This window comes from Magnolia sinica, chromosome 10 (assembly GCF_029962835.1).
Source record: "Magnolia sinica isolate HGM2019 chromosome 10, MsV1, whole genome shotgun sequence".
Taxonomy (NCBI): domain Eukaryota; kingdom Viridiplantae; phylum Streptophyta; class Magnoliopsida; order Magnoliales; family Magnoliaceae; genus Magnolia; species Magnolia sinica.
The window spans coordinates 46444471-46464197 of NC_080582.1; the positions used below are offsets into that span (position 1 = coordinate 46444471).

At 40.6% G+C, this 19727-nt stretch overlaps 1 protein-coding gene across 2 annotated transcripts in view; it reads left to right on the forward strand.

Annotated features, from left to right (window-relative positions):
* The first annotated feature begins 872 nt into the window (after positions 1 to 872).
* Positions 873 to 19727, forward strand: part of LOC131258357 (uncharacterized) — a 55755-nt gene continuing 36900 nt past the window's right edge. Inside the window, exons 1-3 of one of the 2 annotated variants that reach the window (XM_058259627.1) lie at positions 873 to 2412; positions 17635 to 18103; positions 18193 to 18494. In XM_058259627.1, the coding sequence (XP_058115610.1) occupies positions 1048 to 2412; positions 17635 to 18103; positions 18193 to 18494 (2136 nt within the window). In that variant the 5' untranslated portion in view covers positions 873 to 1047. Of the gene's footprint in view, positions 2413 to 17629; positions 18104 to 18192; positions 18495 to 19727 lie in introns of both variants that reach the window. The other variant, XM_058259628.1, reaches the window with a different exon arrangement.

Sequence of the window (19727 nt, forward strand, 5' to 3'; positions counted from 1 at the left end):
TCGCGGGAACCTATGGAACGGTACGGAGTAGGATACGGGCCTTACAAGAATGATTTGGAAGAACAAGCTACAACAAAAATCTATAAATAGAAGATGAAATCAACCAACTAATCATCTCAAAAAACAGCCAACCAACAACAATCAATCAAATCTATCAATTTATCTTTTATCTCATCTTATTTTAAGAGTAACGGTAATTCTTAGCCATAATCTTTAGTTATAATTTAAATTTACGCTCATACATTGGATTTATTTGATTTGCACTGATAATCTCGGGTGGTAGACTCTTCGGAGTTTCAACTCCTAGTCAAGGGTTCGAGTACCCATAGCTGGTGAAATTCCACCAGCGTGAGTGTGTGGGGTAGTGTGTGTGTGTGTGGTAAATATATAAAAAAAGAAAAAAAAAAGAAAGTCATTTCTTGTGTAATGCACAAAGTATCTCATCTTCAGATAAAAACACCTATACTTTGATTATTGCTTGATTTCTATAAACTTCTGCAAATAGCTAAATAAGCAAATGATCTTCTCATAACCTGGTCATATACATTCATAGTATTTATTTATTTTAGTGCTTAGGATTAAATTTGATTGGTTTGGATCCAGCCGCCCTAGTGATTTTGGCACACCCGTACAATAGAAAACAAATAGAGCTACCAACAGTTATAATGTTTCAATTAATTAGATTTCATGGTTTAAACCCATCCTAATATGAATAGGAACGGCTGGATATCATTTTTTTACATGCTACATTAACAAAATTCAAGTGCATGTATACAAATCATATGTTACTCTTACAGAGTAACAAATAATTATGGAAGATGGCGGTGAACCGAAACTGTTACACTGTACATGCCACAATAGGCGCGTCCTGATCAAAATCCCTACAAAAGGGGTGCGTAACTTAATATCGAGGGTGCGCAGCTTAATGCCCTGCGCGTCTCTCTCAAAACCTCAATCCAAACACTACAAATCCAAACACTCCCACCCCGCATCAGATAGATAAGAGGAAAAGGAAAAGAATCCAATACTCATCCTTCTGAATCGGATATGATCCAGCCAAACACCACCACCCGATCATCCTCCGAAGCCACGTCGTCGTCGTCGTCGTCGTCATCATCATCATCATCATCATCATCATCTCCACCGTCCCCGTCATCATCCCCACCACCATGTTCGCCGTCATCCTTCTCCTCCATCTCCACCCCGGCCGAGGATCCCACCCCATCCAATACCCGCGAACCCATCGGCAGCAGCAGCCAAGAATCCATCACCGTCGACCGCTGCGGGCCCTACTCCGCCACCTGTCGCTGGGTCATCTCCCAATTCCCGAGGCTGAAGGCTCGTGCTATCTGGAGCCGGTACTTTGATGTTGGTGGCTACGACTGCCGCCTCCTCATCTACCCCAAGGGCGATTCCCAGGCCCTCCCCGGCTACTCCTCCGTTTACCTCCAGCTTGTGGACCCTGCTTCTGCTTCCAAGTACGACTGCTTCTCCAGCTACCGTCTCTCCATAATCAACCCCCTCGATGAATCCAAGTCCGTCCATCGCGACTCCTGGCACCGCTTCTCCCCAAAGAAGAAATCCCACGGTTGGTGTGACTTCTCCCCAGCAGCCCCCATCCTTGACCCCAAGTCTGGTTTCCTCCTCCCTGAACCCTCCTCTGCTCTCGTCATTGCTGCGGACATCCTCATTCTTGATGAATCCGTCACCTTTGTTAATGAATCCCAGCCATCCACCTCCAGCCCGCCTGCCGCTGACGCCTTAACTGGGAAATTCACGTGGAAGGTCCGCAACTTCAGCTTGTTCAAGGAAATGATCAAGACTCAGAAAATAATGAGCCCTGTTTTCCCTGCCGGCGAATGCAATCTACGCATCAGTGTGTATCAGAGTTCTGTAAGTGGCACAGACTATCTCTCCATGTGCTTGGAGAGTAAGGACACTGAGAAGTCGCCCGCTGGTCCTGATCGCAGCTGCTGGTGCCTCTTTCGCATGTCATTATTGAACCAGCGGGCCGGGCTAAACCACATGCACCGTGACTCTTATGGGCGGTTTGCTGCTGATAACAAGGGTGGAGATAATACCAGCCTTGGGTGGAATGATTACATGAAGATGTCCGATTTCGTCGGGCTGGATGCTGGGTTCCTCATGGATGATATGGCAGTTTTCAGTGCATCTTTTCATGTTATCAGGGAGTCGAATAGCTTCTCGAAGAATGCTGGGGTGGTCACTGGGCGGGCTGGATTGAGGAAGTCGGACGGGCATATGGGGAAGTTCACATGGCGGATCGAGAACTTCACAAGGTTGAAGGATCTTCTGAAGAAGAGGAAGATTACAGGTCTTTGCGTCAAGAGTAGGAGGTTTCAAATTGGTAACAGGGACTGTCGATTGATTGTTTATCCTAGAGGTGAGAAAGTAAGAAATTGAGCTTATTATGATTCTTCTTTGTTTACTACATTCTCTTTTGTTTGTTTAATGCAGACACTCTTCGCTATTTACTATGCATATTTTTGAGAATGAGAAATGCTGTTATAAGTTATAATCTGTGTTTTATAGAGGCTATATGTAGTGTCATCCCCACCTTAACACACCATAAACATATACTATTGGTGGTTGGGAGTATTCGTATAGTGGGTCACCTCGTCAATGGAACATAGGACAAGAATATTAAGGGTTCGATGACATAGGATGTGACTGAGAAAGAAGAAAATAAGAGAAGAACGGGTTCTTAAAGAACAAAAAACTATTCAAGGGGTTGATTCCCCTTGCAAGAGAATATTTGTCCGTAAATATACAAGTTTCAATATACCATTCATCAGCTCTATTTATACATACATATGGCCGTAAAGGTCTTATAGAGATCAAACTACAAAAGATAAAGATTTAAGAGTAAAGATTCAAAGAGTTCTTACAAATCTGGGTTTTATGAGTTTTAGATTCAAATCATATCCTAAAGATCGACATCTAAACTTCAAATCCAAAAAAAGGAATAAGAAAAAGAGAAAAGATTCTAAGGGCCTGTATGGTAGATGTCGAAAAAATAGGTTGGCAGAAATGCACGGTCATCTGAACAAATTTTCAGAAAGCCCCATGTTTGGTAGCCGCTTTACATATTAAATGTAATTTTTTAAAAGCTTAAATAAATCTTAATTTTGGTTGAGATTAAAACGACAATAGAGCTGTTTTATTGGTAAAATTTTTGAACCACCCAATTGTCGTAAGTATTAAGTTTCTGATGGCGACGTTACTCCGTCATGTAACCTAAAGCCCTGCGGGGCACATTGTCAAATTCTTGTGACATCTACTCTGTCCGATGGCCATTAGTTTTGCTAGCTCACATTAGGATTTGATACCAAAAATGAGTAGGATCCAAAAATCAAGTGGGCCACACAACACATGAAATGGTTGGGATTGAACAGTTGCTATTGTAACCTTCTTGGGGTGCACATAGGTTCTGGATCAGGCTGCTGCTTGTGTTTTCCCTTCCTCCTGATGTGAATGACCTTATGAATCGATATGATGGCATATAAGCATCATGATGGACCTAAGGAGGTTTCAGTAGTGGGTAGAGGTGTACACAAGTCGAACCGAGTCGAGTTGGGCACAACTCGACTTGGCTTGGCCACTTGCTAACCTCAGCTCGAACTTGGCTCGGCTCGGTCCTCGAGCTTGACTGGCCAGCTCGGCTCGGTTCGGTCAGCAACTTGGGCCAGTTCGAGCCGAGTTCGAACCAAGATCGAGCTGAGTTCGCCTGTGCAGCATTTTCACAAACACATGGACTGCACCTTCAAAATCTCATTGTATGTAAAATAGCAGCAGTGGTTTTACAGGTATTTCATCAAACACTTTAAGTAACATAAAAATCAAGAAAAAAAGGGTATTTGTTTCATATACATACCTTCCTTGCCACCAGCCACACTTTGTTGAATCATTTCATCAAACACTTGGTGAGCAACATCAATATCAAAGTAACCGAGTCACCGAACTGGTTCGATCCAAGTTCAATTCGAGTTGGGTTCGATCCGAGTCGAGTCAAGCTCGAACTCAGTTCGAAATTTTTCGAGCTCAAAAAATCAGCTTAACTTGGCTCGAACTCAGTTTTGAACCGAGTCGAATCGAGCTTTTTCGAGTTGAGTCGAGCGAACTAATTGAGCTAACTCGGTTCGTGTACAACCCTAGTAGTGGGTGTTTCCATTCCATTGTTTCTTGTGGTGTGGTCCACTTAAGTTATAGATTTGACTGATTTTCATTCTCAATACCTAACATGATATGACAAAAATGATGTACCGAGTGGATCTCACATTGATATCACGGGTGTGGGTCCCACGTAACTTTTGTTACATTGGCTAAGAAATTGGATTTGTCTTTAATTGTGACAACTTGAAAATGTATGATCTGCATTATTTTTGGATGAGCTTGTACTCACAGTCACAGTAACGGTCACGCATTGGGCCCACTTGTATGGTTTGTATGGAATCAAAACCATCGAAATGGTTTACTACCTAATTTCCACATTAATACCAAGTACCGTCATGATCCAAAATACAGGCCAGTCACATCACAAGGAGAAATGTTAGGATGGGACACACACTATTGGTTTTGTGTAGGGCCCATTTTAATTTTTGTATGCCGTTCAATCGATTCCGCTAATGCTCCTCATCAGGATGAAAGAATTAGCCAAAAATCACATTATTCCAACATGCATGTGGGCCATACCGCATGAATTTAGAGGTTTTAGGTGTGATTTTATGGGGTGGCCCTAGCGTTGAATCAACCTGATTTCCAGGATCAAGGCCAAAAAAGTTGTGTACAGGTAGCGAACGTGGATTTCATGCATGCTGAATCATTTACCCATGCCAGGGAAAGTAACCTCAACGGGTACCTAGGGGAGGTACCCAAGTGTTTTCCTATTCACCATACCATAGAGGTCTAGTGATCTGGGACATTAACCTTGTGGAGCCCACCTTTGATGATGATCCCTTTGAAAGTCTCTTTGATCTGATGCTCCCAACCTTCCGATAAATGGCTAGAAAAGTGATGGTCAATATTATGACAGAGTTTCAATTAGTGATTTGAACAGTCCATTATGTAGGCCATACCTTTGCTTCCTCATCTATTTCAAAGTCACTTTGATTTGATGGTTGTAACCATCTAATCCATGCCTAGGAAAATAAATTGTCCATCTTGATTATAGTAGAGGTCCAATCAATAATTTTGGTTGTCCATGAATTAGGGTATACCTTTGATTGTCATCATATTGCATTATTTTATGAAAGAATGTTTCCAAAAATGGATGGAAAAACAATATGTTTAGAAAAATAGATAAAATAGGCAATGCCATCTAAACAACGTTTACACATTAAATTAGTTTTCTAGAACTAAGTTTCCAAAATTTTATTTCAATAGAAATTTGCTTCAAATATTTATTTATTTATTTATTTTTTGTGTGGTTACCAAACAAGGCCCAAGTCTTAATAGATTTCCCAAAATAAAACTACTAATGAGTTAATGACACATAAGCTCCTTTTAAAGATTCCTCAAGACGCTAATCTCCCAAAACAGAAAATTTTATGTTTGACACATAAGATCCTATTAATGATCCCCCATGATCACCCTTCCATCCAAAAAAAAAAAAAAAAAAAAAAAAACAAAAAAACAAAAAAACCATAAGATCCCCCATGATCTTTACCAGAGTCCAAAAAATCAACAAGAACACATGGGACATATATCCTAAAAAAGCTCAAAACATAACTCCATCTTTGGGGCCATGAATGGGCTATAAGACCCATCAATTGGACTTTTGGGGCTGACATCTTGATCGCACGCTTCTTGTCATCGTTCCTACTTACATTATTCCTTGCGGCTTAGAAAAAAGACTTATCCTCGAGTTGAAGCCAATATCAGTCCATTGGCAACAACCGCCTTTGTCTCAATCCTTCGTAGGCTTTGACAAGATCCGATGATGGAGGCTGATGTTTTTTTTTTTGAAGGCATGATGGAGGCCAATGTGCTTCTCACAAATTTCTTTCGTTGGTTGGATTGGTAGAGCATGTTGCTTCCTCATGGTGGATGTCCTCTTGGATGGATGCTTTGCATCTCTTAATTGATAGTCGAACTACTTGCTTCACATGTTGGAATGGTAATTGCATCCTCCTCCTTGATTGGTTTTCTGATGTTGTTGCATTGCCCCCTTCACGTCCATATCAAATTTAAGAATCTTCTCTCTATTAATTTACTATCGATCCGTTGTCTTCTCCATTAACTAATCCATTCATTGATCAATTGATGGATTCTTCGATCCATCCAAGATGCTCGTCTATCTTCCACCAGTAACCACTTAGCCTTGAAGAACACTCTCTGGAGTCATCGCCGACTTGTTGTTAAAGTTCATATTGTTGTGTTCTAACTAAAGTCTCCCAAAGAATTGCTAGTATTGAGAGATGCTAAATTAACATTTTCTTCTGTCCAGATTCAACAAAATGCCACATCTTGGACAGATTCTCCTTTTTCTGCATTGCTCCTTTGTCAGCAAAGTTTGGGATCATTTTCTATTTTTGCTTCATATCGATTGGGTAATGTCGAAGACAGTGGATGATCTTTTGTGGGCTTGCCACGGCGGAGGGGGTGGTAGATCTCGGCTGTGAATCTTCTTTATCTTTTTGATTTTGTGTCGGGTTGTATTCTTTTCTCGCTTTTTTGTTTTGTTATTAGTAAAGCAAGAAAGACTGACTCTCTTATTACTAACCTAAGCAGAGCCTAAAAGGAGTACAACAACAAGAAGGCCTAACCCCCTAAGAAAAAAGAAGAAGAAAAAGAAGAAAAAACCCACATCTCAGGTTAGGAGGTCAAAAGGAGAAATGTGGGCTCGATGCGAAGAAGAGCTCAAAGGGGCATTAACTAGTTTCATAAGAAGGCTTTTGTGATGCCTAGAAAAAACACTAGTTTGATACCCCAAGCGAGAGATAAAGGCATGCACACCACGGACATATAGGCATATCTCCTAGGAAGAAGAAGGATTTGATAAAGTTGATAAGCTTTCGCCATTTTGGAGTTTGATTCTGGCACCTAGAATATCAACAAAAATTAAGCTTAGATATATCAAGAAAAACAAAGGTCTGAAGGTGTTTATCTCTCAGCCGATGGATGCCCTCCTTCAAGATAATTCCGCAGATGGCTGTAATGGTAGGAGGGATACAGAAGAGGTCAGTTTTAGAGTTATTAATTTTAGCATAGGTGAGCGTCCATCTCGACCCCTTTAGCTTGCAAGCTTTTGCCATTATTTTTTCGCCTTTTCAGCTTCTTGATAAATTGTTGTTCTCTCTGAAAAATTATTTTTTACAATTTTTTTAAAATTAAATTAAAATTTTAAAATAAATTAGTGTGGATGATGTTAATATTAGCATGCACCTCATAAATGCGTAAATATGAGAGGCATAACTAACATCTCATCAATGTAATTTTTTTTTTTAAATTACAAAAAGTCCCGTCCATCTGTGGATTAGCCTCCAAGCATTTTAACATGATTTTTCCACATTTTATTTGCAAGTTAAATGGGCGAAATTAGGAAAATTTTGGAATTTATCCAGAATTCCCAAATTTTCCGAAATAAAACAATCAAAAGTTCAAATCCATGATTTGAGCATGCAAAACATGCAAAATCATGGACTACTAACTTCATTCTAGAGATTCCAAACAATTTAAACAAGAGAAACTGGTTTAAATTAACAAAAACTCACGATTGGGCTTCTGTTATCACACGCCTTTTGATCTCGATTTTTGCACCAAAATGTCCTTTTCTCTCCAAACAAATGAAAATGATCGCTTACTTCCCGCAAGCGAAAATGCAAGCATGGAGGTGACCCGAAGGCCTATGGATGAAGGCATCTTGATAGAGGAGGTCGTGCATGGAGATGAGAAAGGCAGCCCAGATGGATGTCTATCAGTATGGATGGAGCCTCAGAGTGTCAGTCCGATAGCAGAGATAGAGATCAGACAGCTCTGGCGACGGGGGATTTCAGGTCAGCCTTGTCGGAAAGAGTCCCGCAAAGGGGTAGCAGTATGAAGAGGTAAAGGGAAAAAGGTATCAATGGTCTAGGGTATGAACTGTGTATAGTATCAAGAGAGATTGCTCGATTGGTAGGGGTAATGTTTGGGGAAAAACTTGAAGATTATGTGGCTTTGTTTGAGTTTGTGGAAGAAAGGGACCATTAAAATATGGCCAAGACACACAACAAATCATGGAATCAAATCAAAATCAGGAGGTGTTAGGCCTGGAAGTTGCATCTTCCTAAATTCAGCGCTCTCAGATGATACCGCCAATCGAGGTCAACAAGGGTTTAGTTATTTCTTATGAAGTTATTAAGCTGGAGTGTGCGCGAGCTGGGGAGTCGACAAAAAAGATTACAAATTAGCGATATGTGCAATAAATGTAAAGTTCAACTATTAGCATTTCAAGAGACCAAGATGCAAGGAATAGACAAAAAATTAGTAGATTCATTGTGCAAAGGGCCATCCAAATTGTGGGAGTCTTTAGATGCAGATGGAATGTCAGGCGGCATTTTGGTGATTTTGGAACTTGAATGTCTGGGGGTCGGAGGACTGTTTCAGGCGTCAGTTTTATTTCTCTCTCATTCTCAAAGAAATTGGTTCAGGATATACCTGGACTTTTACAATGGTTTATGGGCCAAACAAGCCGAGAAATAGGGCTCAGTTTTTGGCTGAATTGGATGCATGTTGGAACAAATGGCACTCCCCATGGTGTCTAGCTGGTGATTTCAATGTGGTGCGATTTCCATTTGGAAGTCCAATGGGGGAAGGATTACCCTTAGCATGAGGAATTTTTCTGAATGGATCTCAAAGAATGATCAGTTGATCTACCAATGGGGGTGGTTAGGTTCACATGGTCAAATGGTTAGGTTCACCTGGTCAAATGGTTAGGTTAAGGCACTCAAGTCGAAATTAGATCATTTCTTACTGGTTGCAGAATGGTTAGAAAAGTATCTGCATGTGCATCAAAGAGGTTTGCCAAGGCCTATATCAGATCATTGTCCAATAATGTTAGAATTGGATGAGGAGGATTGGGGCCCAAGACTGTTCAGATTTGAAATCTCATGGTTAGAGGTCGATGATTTCTCTGATCTAATAAGGGGATGGTGGTTCTCTTTTTCGGTCCTTTTTTTTAGATCAAGTGCAAGAGTAGAGCTGGGCAGAATCCGACCCAATCCGGCGGATCCGACCCGAACCGAAGGCCTGGATCGGTGCAGATCGAGTAGGACCACTCAGATCCAATCGTACGTCGGATCGAGTTCCGATCAGTGGTCAATCCGGACCGATCCGAAATCCGATCCGAATGGATCCGATTCTATCCGATCCGACCCAATCCGCACAATGTTCATTCAACACTATTTACTGTAATGTTGTCCACTTGAGATTGGGATATACCTCATTTTTGGTTTAATACCATAACATGATCTAGAAAAATAGATGGACGGCATGGATGAAATAAAGACATCATGGTGGGGTCCACAAAGCACCGACTATTAGCCATTGGCTGGTGGTAGGGGGAGTAGCCAATCCCTCCTCTGTGCAGCTGTGCTCAAGGCTCGAGGTGCATCGAGCACCGAGCTCTGACACAGAGACGGAGGGAAAATGTTCTATGCCGTCGAGCTCATGGGAACTTCCCATGAGGTCGAGCTGTGTGGGCCCCACCGTGATGTGTGTCGAACATCAACACTTTGCATTTGATGGGTCCCCTTTAAATTATGGGATATCCCAAAAATCAGCCGTATATGGAACTCAGGTGGACCATACCATCTAAAATCATGTGAAGACATTCCTAAAACATATAAAAGCACTTGGTGAGGCCCCACCTAAAATTTAGATGCATCTGAAACTTGGTCTGACTCCTCATCCAAGTGGGACACACACAATGGATGGTCTGGATTCGTGAACCACACCTTGGTGGGCCCAAAAAATGATCATGAATGTTTTAATGGGAGGGTAAGCTGTAACCCCTCTCAACGTTTGTACGTAAGTGGACTGACAGGTGTACCATGTACCATGCCAGCTGGTGCATTGACGTCATTGTGGGTCCCATCATGAGGTATGTGTTATATCCAAACTGTCCATCCATTTGGCGAGCTTGTCTTAAGGCTGAGTCGAAAAATAAGACAGATCTAAAGATCAAGTGGACCACACTGCAAAAAGCAGTGGGGGTTGAACGTCTACCATTGAAACAAAGAATTCGATCTGAACCGTACCCAACCCGATTTGACTCGGTTTCCCTGATCGAGTCGGACTCGGTTTCCCTGACTGAGTCGGACTCGGATCGGGTCAGGCCAGCAATGCGACGGATCGGATCGAGTTAGAGGACCCGGACTCGATCTCGGTTCGGATCGAGTTCGGGTTAGCCTATTGAAAGTTTCGGACCGAGTCGAGTTGGACCCAATCCGGTCCAACTCGACTCGATGCTGACTTCTATGCAAGAGCGAGAGTAAACAAAATTAAGTCAGTAGTAGTGGACGAGGAGAGAATGGAAGGTAGAATTAAAGTTTGTGCGGCGATAGTTAAGTTTTTATAAGAGGCTATTATCAAGGGAAAATTGGAAGCGCACAAAGGTAGATCTAAAGAGGCTATTATCAAGTAGTAATGGACGGGGAGAGAATAGAAGGTAAAATTAAAGTTTCTGCGGCGATAGTTAAGTTTTATAAGAGGCTATTATCAAGGGAACATTGGAAGCGCACAAAGGTAGATCTAAAGAGGTAATCGGGGATGTTATATCTAGACCCCAAGGGGCTTTTGTGGCGGATCAAAAAATAGTGGATAGTGCTTTGGTGGCGCATGAATGCATAGACTCATGTAATAAGATGGGCTCAAAAGGAGTGGTTTGCAAGTTGGATATCGAAAAAGCGTATGATCACGTGGATTGAGATTTTCTCAATTACATGCTAGGCTGATTGGGATGTGTCTAAAAATGGTAGGCTTGGATCAAGGCATGTGTGGCGTCGGCAAAGTTCTAGATTTTAGTAAATAGGTCTCCGAATGGCTTCTTCTCGTCATCTAGAGGGCTGCGACAAGGAGATCCATTGTCACCCTATTTGTTCGTGGTGGTTATGGAAGCTCTTGGTAGAATGATTGATAAGGGTACAGAGGCTTTAGGGTTGATGAGTCCGATTTTCAGATTTCACACCTACAATATGCAGATGACATGCTTTTGCTATGTGAGGCGCCGAGGAAGAGTTCGTTGATAATCTTCATTTGATAATAGTGTGCTTTGTAGCGGTCTCAAGCTTGAAGATAAATATTAACAAGAGCGATATATTAGAGGTTGGCATTTCGAGGAAGTGACGACATTTGTGAGAATTTGTTCTTTGGCTTCTTTGTATATATCGAAATCCATTGCTTGGTTTCTAGAGTGTTGGCTTGATTTGTGAGATTTTGTTCTGTCTTCTTTGTATATGTGTACATTTTGGCTGCAGCCTTAATAAAATTTATGCATTGTTCAAAAAAATAAAAATAAATTCCCGAAGGTAATAGAACCACTGATGAGAGTCCTTTATCTTGCAGAATCCAACAAGATACCTTCTATGGGCTTCCTCCATGAAAGCCATGGATAAAACAGAACCTGCCATCGTCATGATTGTGAGAACTATAAAGATTATTAGAAGATGATCGACAAACATTAGACAAATCAACTTCCCTACGACCTTCATGTAGTATATAATAATAGAAGCGATGTGCAATATTTAATTCTAGTAATGTCTCATGCATGTTCACTATGCACTTATTAGTTATTACTAAGTTTATGATATAATCGTTGAAGTCCTTTATTGTTTTTATTATTGTAATGTAGGCTGCTATTCAAATTTGAGATTCCAGTATGCTGCATCATTTGTTGAAGATGAAGAGGTGCAAGTTGGGCTAAAAAATGTGATGAAGAGATTAGAGATTGATTTAGATATGTAAATAATGGCGTTAAACAAAGTGAGTTCAACTCTTTAATTATCGGTTATCTATTGTGTACACATTTTGTTATTTTGGTGCTTAAAAGTTAAAACAATATGGATGTTTTGGCATGTTGTCCACAGTTGGAAATATGTGGACTTTGCAGGGGCAATTTTTACTATTATGTAATAGTAATAAAAATTGTTTTATTAGTGATGCAGAGTGGTGCATTTACAATATTACTATTACATAATGTAAGGTTGTTTTTCTTTCTATATAATTGATTAGTGGCTTCATTTTTTAGAAAGTACAAAGGCTTTCAAAACAATAACGATAAAAGTTTTGAGCCAAACGACTTCTTCCTCTTGCTGTGAGAGGAATTGGAACTGTTTTGCACTAATTCATTCAAAGCAGAGTAGGTTAGATGCTATGATATTGGATTGATTTATATACATCTATTACAACATAAAGTTGAGGTTATGGAATGTGGAGCGTGTGGCGAACCAGATTTTACTTTTGTCCAATAAACTTAGACTACATCTACGATGAAGATGATCAACTTTTATTTTGGTTGGAACGAAGGGAGAAACATTTAGAAAATGATAGTAAGGAAGTCTAAGTGCACGACCCAGCATTGTGTGTGAGCTAGTAAGAGAGTTGTGCTACATTTTGTAGAGGGTTACTAAAGATTTGACCTAAGAAAGGAGTAGTAACAAAACCAAGACAGATAATGATGATGACAATTTTGACGCACCTAGTCATATTTTTGGTGTCGTTTAGCACACGGGAGCACAACCGTCCACAGTTTGAAGCCGATGAGCATTAATAGAACAGAAAAGTGCCGGACTTATGAGTATACTGATTTATGATACCACTAGCCTGAGAATGAGCATCATGGGGAGGCCGACATTAGTGGCATTGGAGGAGATGGGGCACTAGTAGGACATCGAACAACTTATGGATATGGATGTGCCTATGAACTGTTTAGAGAGGCTCCTGAGGAACTTTCTTGTTGGATTAGTCTTGGATATGTTTCACATGGAGTAGGATATGGGGGTATAGGTATCCAGATCTAGGTCTGATTCATTCATTGCAATCACAGACTCAACAATACCAGTAAGGTTATGGCTATGATTATGAGTCTACCTCTGGCACGACTATTCTTATTCGAGCTTGACACTATAGATGCCCAATGGCAATAATGATTGTGATAAATCATCTTCGGCTTTCATTGTCATGGTTTTTCCCTTTGGTTATTATAAATATGTGACCCCCATTCCACAATCGGATGATGGCAATGTTGAGGTTGAGCAGCTACAGGCAGCATGATTTTCTTTCTGGTTGTGACATGATTGGTGAGTAATGTTGATGCAGAAATCTGGTCAATCCTGCCTCACCTCCTGCGAGCTAGACTATCTGTGATTTAATGGAGAACAAGAGAAGACATTGGGGGCGTTGGTTAAAAATCTGGTCGATCCTGCCTCACCTCCTGCGAGCTAGAGTATCTGTGATTTAATGGAGAACAAGAGAAGACATTGGGGGCGTCGGTTAAGGCCGGAGACCCTCCGATGCCTAAGTCATGAAATGGACTCACAGTAGGTGTAATAGAATCAGGATAGTTGTGTGTACCTTTACTCATCGCATGGGGTGTATTTATAGGTTTTCCAGGCGGTCTCGTATCCGAGTTGATTTGCTGGTTGGAGGTGCCGTATTGGAGTCGGACTCTATCTTCAAGAATATCCTTGATCTTTAACTCGATCAGCTTGATCCTCTACGAAGATCTCGGATGACAATCTTATCTTTATATATTCTAAGGATATTTGTATTCGTCGATTTCTGAGGCCGATGTTGGTATCCAAGACCGACCTCCGAGGTACCTGAGGTTGAGGTCATCTCTTGAGGTCGGCGAATAAGACCGACCTCCGAGGTACTTGAGGTCGAGGTCATCTCTTGAGGTCGGCGAACAAGACCGACCTCCAAAGTCATCGGTCGACATAAAAGGTTGGGGTGATTTTTCGGGCCTCAAGTGATCATAGTCATCGAGTTTGGCTGCTCAACTCATCTGTCTCATACATTTGTTTTAGCCTCATTTTACCCATAACAAGTAATATTTTTGTATTTATGTTTGCCTTTTAATATCACTTTACTAGTTATGAGTTAAGTCCACTTTATACTTCATACATTAACATCTTATGGACCTATACAACTATACTATGATTGTTTGTGGTAAAATGGTTATATAAATATAAATATATGATTGTTTCATTATTAGATTCATGCTCATATAATCTTATTTATTTTGAATCATTTATATGATATTTAGAAAATTAAATATGGGAATTTTGAAGTTAGTCTAAGCCTCTCAGGTTAATAAAATCATTATGCAACTCGAGCAATATTCTTACCAAGGAATGACCCGTTACACTATCATAAATATTGTCCAAAATTAGAAAATAATACATATTTGGAATCCTCTCATTTTTGTTTCCAATTTGTCCATTAATTTTCAATTTCCTCACATAAAAACAATTTCGATCGTTGCGGCCCATAATGTAACAGTTTAAAGATCTCTTTCCATAAATTCTATATCTAGAGTATATGCTAGGAAACACTGCACGCTTTCCACGCCATATTTGCAAGAGAACTTTTTAGCATAAACTCTCCTTTTCCTCCCCGAACCTCCATAGCCATTTAACTAAAATGTATTGAAGGTTCCCCATCTCCTTGGGTTTACAACACTCCCCCACATTAACTAGATGAATTTTCTTTCCGCTCCTTTCTACAAGAAGTCTCTTTGAATATTCTCAATCCTCTCGATCACGCTTGCAGGGTAATGAAATAGAACCATATAGTATAATGTCTATTAGATATGGCCTTGATCAACTAGATGTGCCCCCTGAGGGATAGGGTTTTCCCTTCCTATCTTGAGAGTGCGCCGTGAATTCCTTTGATAATTGTTTCCCGTAGGTGCTTAATTGGTTTCCTAATACATAACAGAAGAGTAAGGCATGTCGACGGAGGTTTGCCTCTCTTGCACCCAAATATGTTTGCAAATATCTCCACTTTTTCCTTAATCGGAGTTCTATAATCTTTCTTTTTTGTATATTAACCTTCTAACTTGGCACTACCTCAGAGCATTTAATGACCTTACGTAGGTTGTCCCGTTGTAAGTGATCCACCTTGTAGAAGAGAAGGGTGCCGTGAGCAAATTGGAGATGGGAGAGCTGAAAGTTGCATTTTGTACCACAAAACTTTCCACAAGGCCTTCCTCCCTTGCCTTGTTGAGCATCCTACTGTGCCTCTGCCACTGTAATGAAAGAAATAGAGAAATGGGATCGCCTTGCCTAAGGCCTTGAGAGCTTTTAAAGAACCCCTTTGCCAAACCATTCACAAGAACAAAAAAATGGGACAATCCCATGTATTCCTTCATCCATCCCTACCACTTAGTGCCAAACCCCAACTTGTCCAGCATATAGCCCACAAACTGCCAGTCCACATAATCATAAACCTTCTCCATGTCTGGCTTACACACTATGCCTGGAGAGCCCGGTCGACGTTTGGAGTCAATGAATTCATGCTTCACCAGTGCATCATCTAAAATGTCTCCCATATAGAAATGCCCCTTGGGATTTCGATGTTACTGACCTCATGACCTTATGCAACCTTGATGCTAGGATTTTTATCAACAGTTTATCTAGACTGCCATTCAAACTGATAGGCCGAGAGTCGACCAAGTTCCCCACACCTCCTTTCGTGGGGATGAGCGCGATGAAAGATGCTCCTAGTTCCTTTGAAAGTCAGCCTCGAACAAAGAACTTGAACACAAATTCAATCGAGTCCACTTTCCTCACCTCCCCAGAAACTTTGGAAAAGGGCAAGGGGATAGCCATCTGGCCTCGGGGCTTTGTCTCTTCCCAAGGTTTTAACCACCTCCTAGATTTTCTCCTCATCTGCCTGCCTTTGTATCCAGATTGCTTTGGCTTCTCCAATTCTATTGAAAGCCAGATTGTTGAGGGTCGGCCGATTCAATTCTTCCTTTGAGAGAAGGTTCTTGTAAATGTTTAAAGTTGCGTCACACGCCCCTTCTGTCCATTCACACCCATCAACCACCAAGCTATTAAGACAGTCGATGGAACACTGTTGGAACTGCTAACATCTGAGTCCACGACATTGCTACCTTCTCACCTTCTCAAGCATGAGAAGATACTCCTTGATTTTGTGGTGGCTTTGTCAAATTTATCCAGTTGATTGAAATCTCATGGAGTGTTTCCTCCACACCATCACATCTCCTCACTTTTTCCTCTCAATGCTTGCCATAGATCTCACACAAGCCCGCATATGAACTTGCTTTGATACCAATCTGATTTTAGGTTGTGAATAAGAAAGAAGAGGAGGGGAACAAGTGTTTGCACAAACCACACAATTCAAGAGATTATTATTATTTGAAGTATATTATTATTATTGTTGTTATTATTTCTTTTTTGGTTTTCTCCCTAAACTCAGGAAATTTTTGTTCCAATCTATTATTCATTGACTCTATTCACAGTTGGCTTTACAGGCCTCGTACATATAGATCAAAATACAAAAGATAAAGATCCAAAGAGATGGTACAAAATGGACTTCGCTAATTTTAGATTTAAATCATATCCTAAAGATTGAATTCTAAATTTCAAATTCAGAAAGGGAAATAAGAACAACTTCAAGATTCTAATTTCTAAGTCTTTAAAAATCTTTCCAAAATAAAAACTATTAAAATCCTATTAAAGATTCACGAAGACACAAATCTCCAAAACCATTAATGACTTGATGACACACAAGATCCTCCCAAGATCTTTATTGAATAATGATTCCAAAGAATCAAGCCACAATCACAAATTGGATGTATTTATGCTTGAAAACCTAAAAACAAATCCACTTGGGGTCCATAGAATGGGCTGTAGGACTAGCAAATTGGGTGTTTAGGACCTATTTCTTCATTGTGCATATGTTGTGATTGTTCCTGTTTGCATTGTTGGACGTCTCTGGCCATCTGGCTGTTGTGAATTTTTCTGGTTGAATGTAGACCATTTGTCACCTTATTTCTTGAGTTAGTGCTGCCTTTTTTAAGGTTACTGATGACTGGTTACCACAGTCTGATTGCCTTGCCTTTCGGCTTATGGACCATCCACATTAGGACCCAGTAGGTCAATGACCTTGAAAAATATACACAAGGGCCAAATATATGATGGAGCTGTTTTGGTCTGAACTTCACGCCATAATGATATTCTTGTAATTGCATGCTATTGTTTTATTTGTGGACTGCACTTGTCTTAGCTTTATATATTTCTTCCATGTCTTCTTTATTGTATATTTCAGGCATGTCTGGATGTACCCCCAGAATGAAAATGATGTGGAATGAGGCTCAATCCAGGTGCATTTTGCAGTGCGAGGTGTTTGGTGCATCCTGCAAAATGTGTGTGGCAGGATGCGCCCTATGCTCCTGCTGTGCAAGCATACTCAAAATGAGTTTGTGATATTATCGTGTCCAGCCTATTATATAGTTGCATTCGCGTCTCGTTGCCCTGCTTTCCTAGAACATTCTCAACAGGCCCTGTGCCTGATAAATTGGTAATATGAGTACTTTGTTTTGTAAGATTTAAGGTGTAGGATTATGCACCCATTTATGCTAGACCTTGGTTTCTTCAATCAGGGCAGTCTCAACCACCATGCCACCTTTCGGTGTTCCTCGAGGTTACTGATTCCCGTAACACCAGTAGTGATTGGAGCTGTTTTGTGAGCCACCGGCTATCGGTTGTGAATCAGAAAATGGAGGAAAAGTCAGTTTCAAAGGAATCGCAGAACCGCTACTCCAAAGCTGCAAAAGATTGGGGCTGGCGTGAGTTTGTGACTCTCACAAGTCTTTTTGACCAGGATTCAGGCTTCCTCATTCAGGACACGGTCGTATTCTCAGCAGAGGTTCTCATCTTAAAGGAGACATCCATAATGCAAGGTTTTTGTGATCAGCAGCTGGATTTGAGTGGCCTGGGTTCTCTAACCAATAAGGACGGTAAAAGAGGTTCATTTACTTGGAAGGTGGAGAATTTCTTATCCTTCAAGGAAATAATGGAAACACGGAAGATCTTTAGCAAGTTCTTTCAAGCTGGCGGATGTGAGCTGCGGATAGGTGGGTCAATAAAGATCTGTTGCACTTATTCTTTTTTCTGCCTTATATCAGATGTCTCCTTCAACATAAGTATTTCTATTGTGATTCAGGTGTATATGAGTCCTTCGATACAATATGCATTTACCTGGAAAGTGATCAATCGTCTGGAAGCGATCCTGATAAGAACTTCTGGGTTAGATACAGGATGGCTGTGGTTAATCAAAAGAACCCTGCAAAAAATGTGTGGAAGGAATCATCTATCTGTACAAAAACATGGAACAATTCTGTTCTCCAGTTCATGAAGGTCTCTGATATGCTGGAGGCAGATGCAGGATTTCTTGTACGTGACACAATGGTTTTTGTTTGTGAAATCATTGATTCCTGCCCCTGGTTCGAGTTTGCAGATCTAGAGGTGAGTGTGGACACCACCAGTCTTTATATCCAGCCATATGCCTCTCTCTCTCTCTCTCTCTCTCAGACACATGCCACATCCAACTGGTTGGACCATAAGTTACTGTCTACACAGTGGATAATTTCCAACCTATCATGTGCGTTCAGCATGTTGGTCTCACCGTAAAGATGACCTTCTGTACAAATCAGCACTATCCACTCATCAGGTGGACCACACTTGTATTTTGTTATTTAACAGTGGCTATACCTATACGTTAGTTCTAACGTGTGGCCCACGATGAGTGGATGGGGCTGATTTGTACAGAAGGTCATCTTCATGGTGAGGCCTACCTACTGGATGGGGTGGATGTCGGATGCACATGATAGGGTGGAAGTTATCCTTTGGGTGTACAGTAACTTATTGTCCAACCGGCTGGATGTGAGCATTTTCTCATATATATATATGTATGATTTGAAATGAGGCCTTTAGTCGCTACTCTTTTTCTCAATCCGTTTGGTCTTTTGAGTGCTGATCCATCCATTAGAGTAGACAATGACTGTGTTTGGATGCTCAATCAACTCGAATTGCAGTAATTCAATCCAATTGACAGTAAATAACCAAAGTGAAGCTAGACTGCTCCATTTATAATGAGGAATTAGCCTGTAGTTGCAATTGCCATCATCTCGAGTCTGCCTTGATATGCATGGAACTGCCACTAGGTGTTTGTCCACTGTTATGAACTATTAAAGGGTGATGTGCCCCACTTTGCTCATTTCCTCTATACAGTTGATTGAACAAATTGCCATTCAGTTCAGTTGAGCATCCATACACACACTTAAGCCCACCACTAGTTTTTTGTTCAGTCCAACTTTGCACCAGATGTCTGCCAAAATTGTAAAAAAAGGCTTTTCGTTTAATGCTTTATTGCCAAATAAAAATTTAAAAGCCTAAAGTAGTTGATCCTTTGTGGGTTTGCTTCCTAATTGTTGCTTAATGCAGCATACACCAGAACAGCATTTAATTTTTTACACATGATTTACTCTGATCTTGTATGGTTGATATAATTTTTATGAGTCCTGCCAAAATTGACTACCCTTCTGTTAACATTTGCTGTTGCATCAACATAGTGAATCATGAGCATTAAAACATGGGATATTTTATAGAGATTTGCAGTTTTGTTGTCGTCTTCTCCTTATGCTATATATTTATATATGTATATGTATGCATAGATATTTGTATCCAATCGGTTGGATG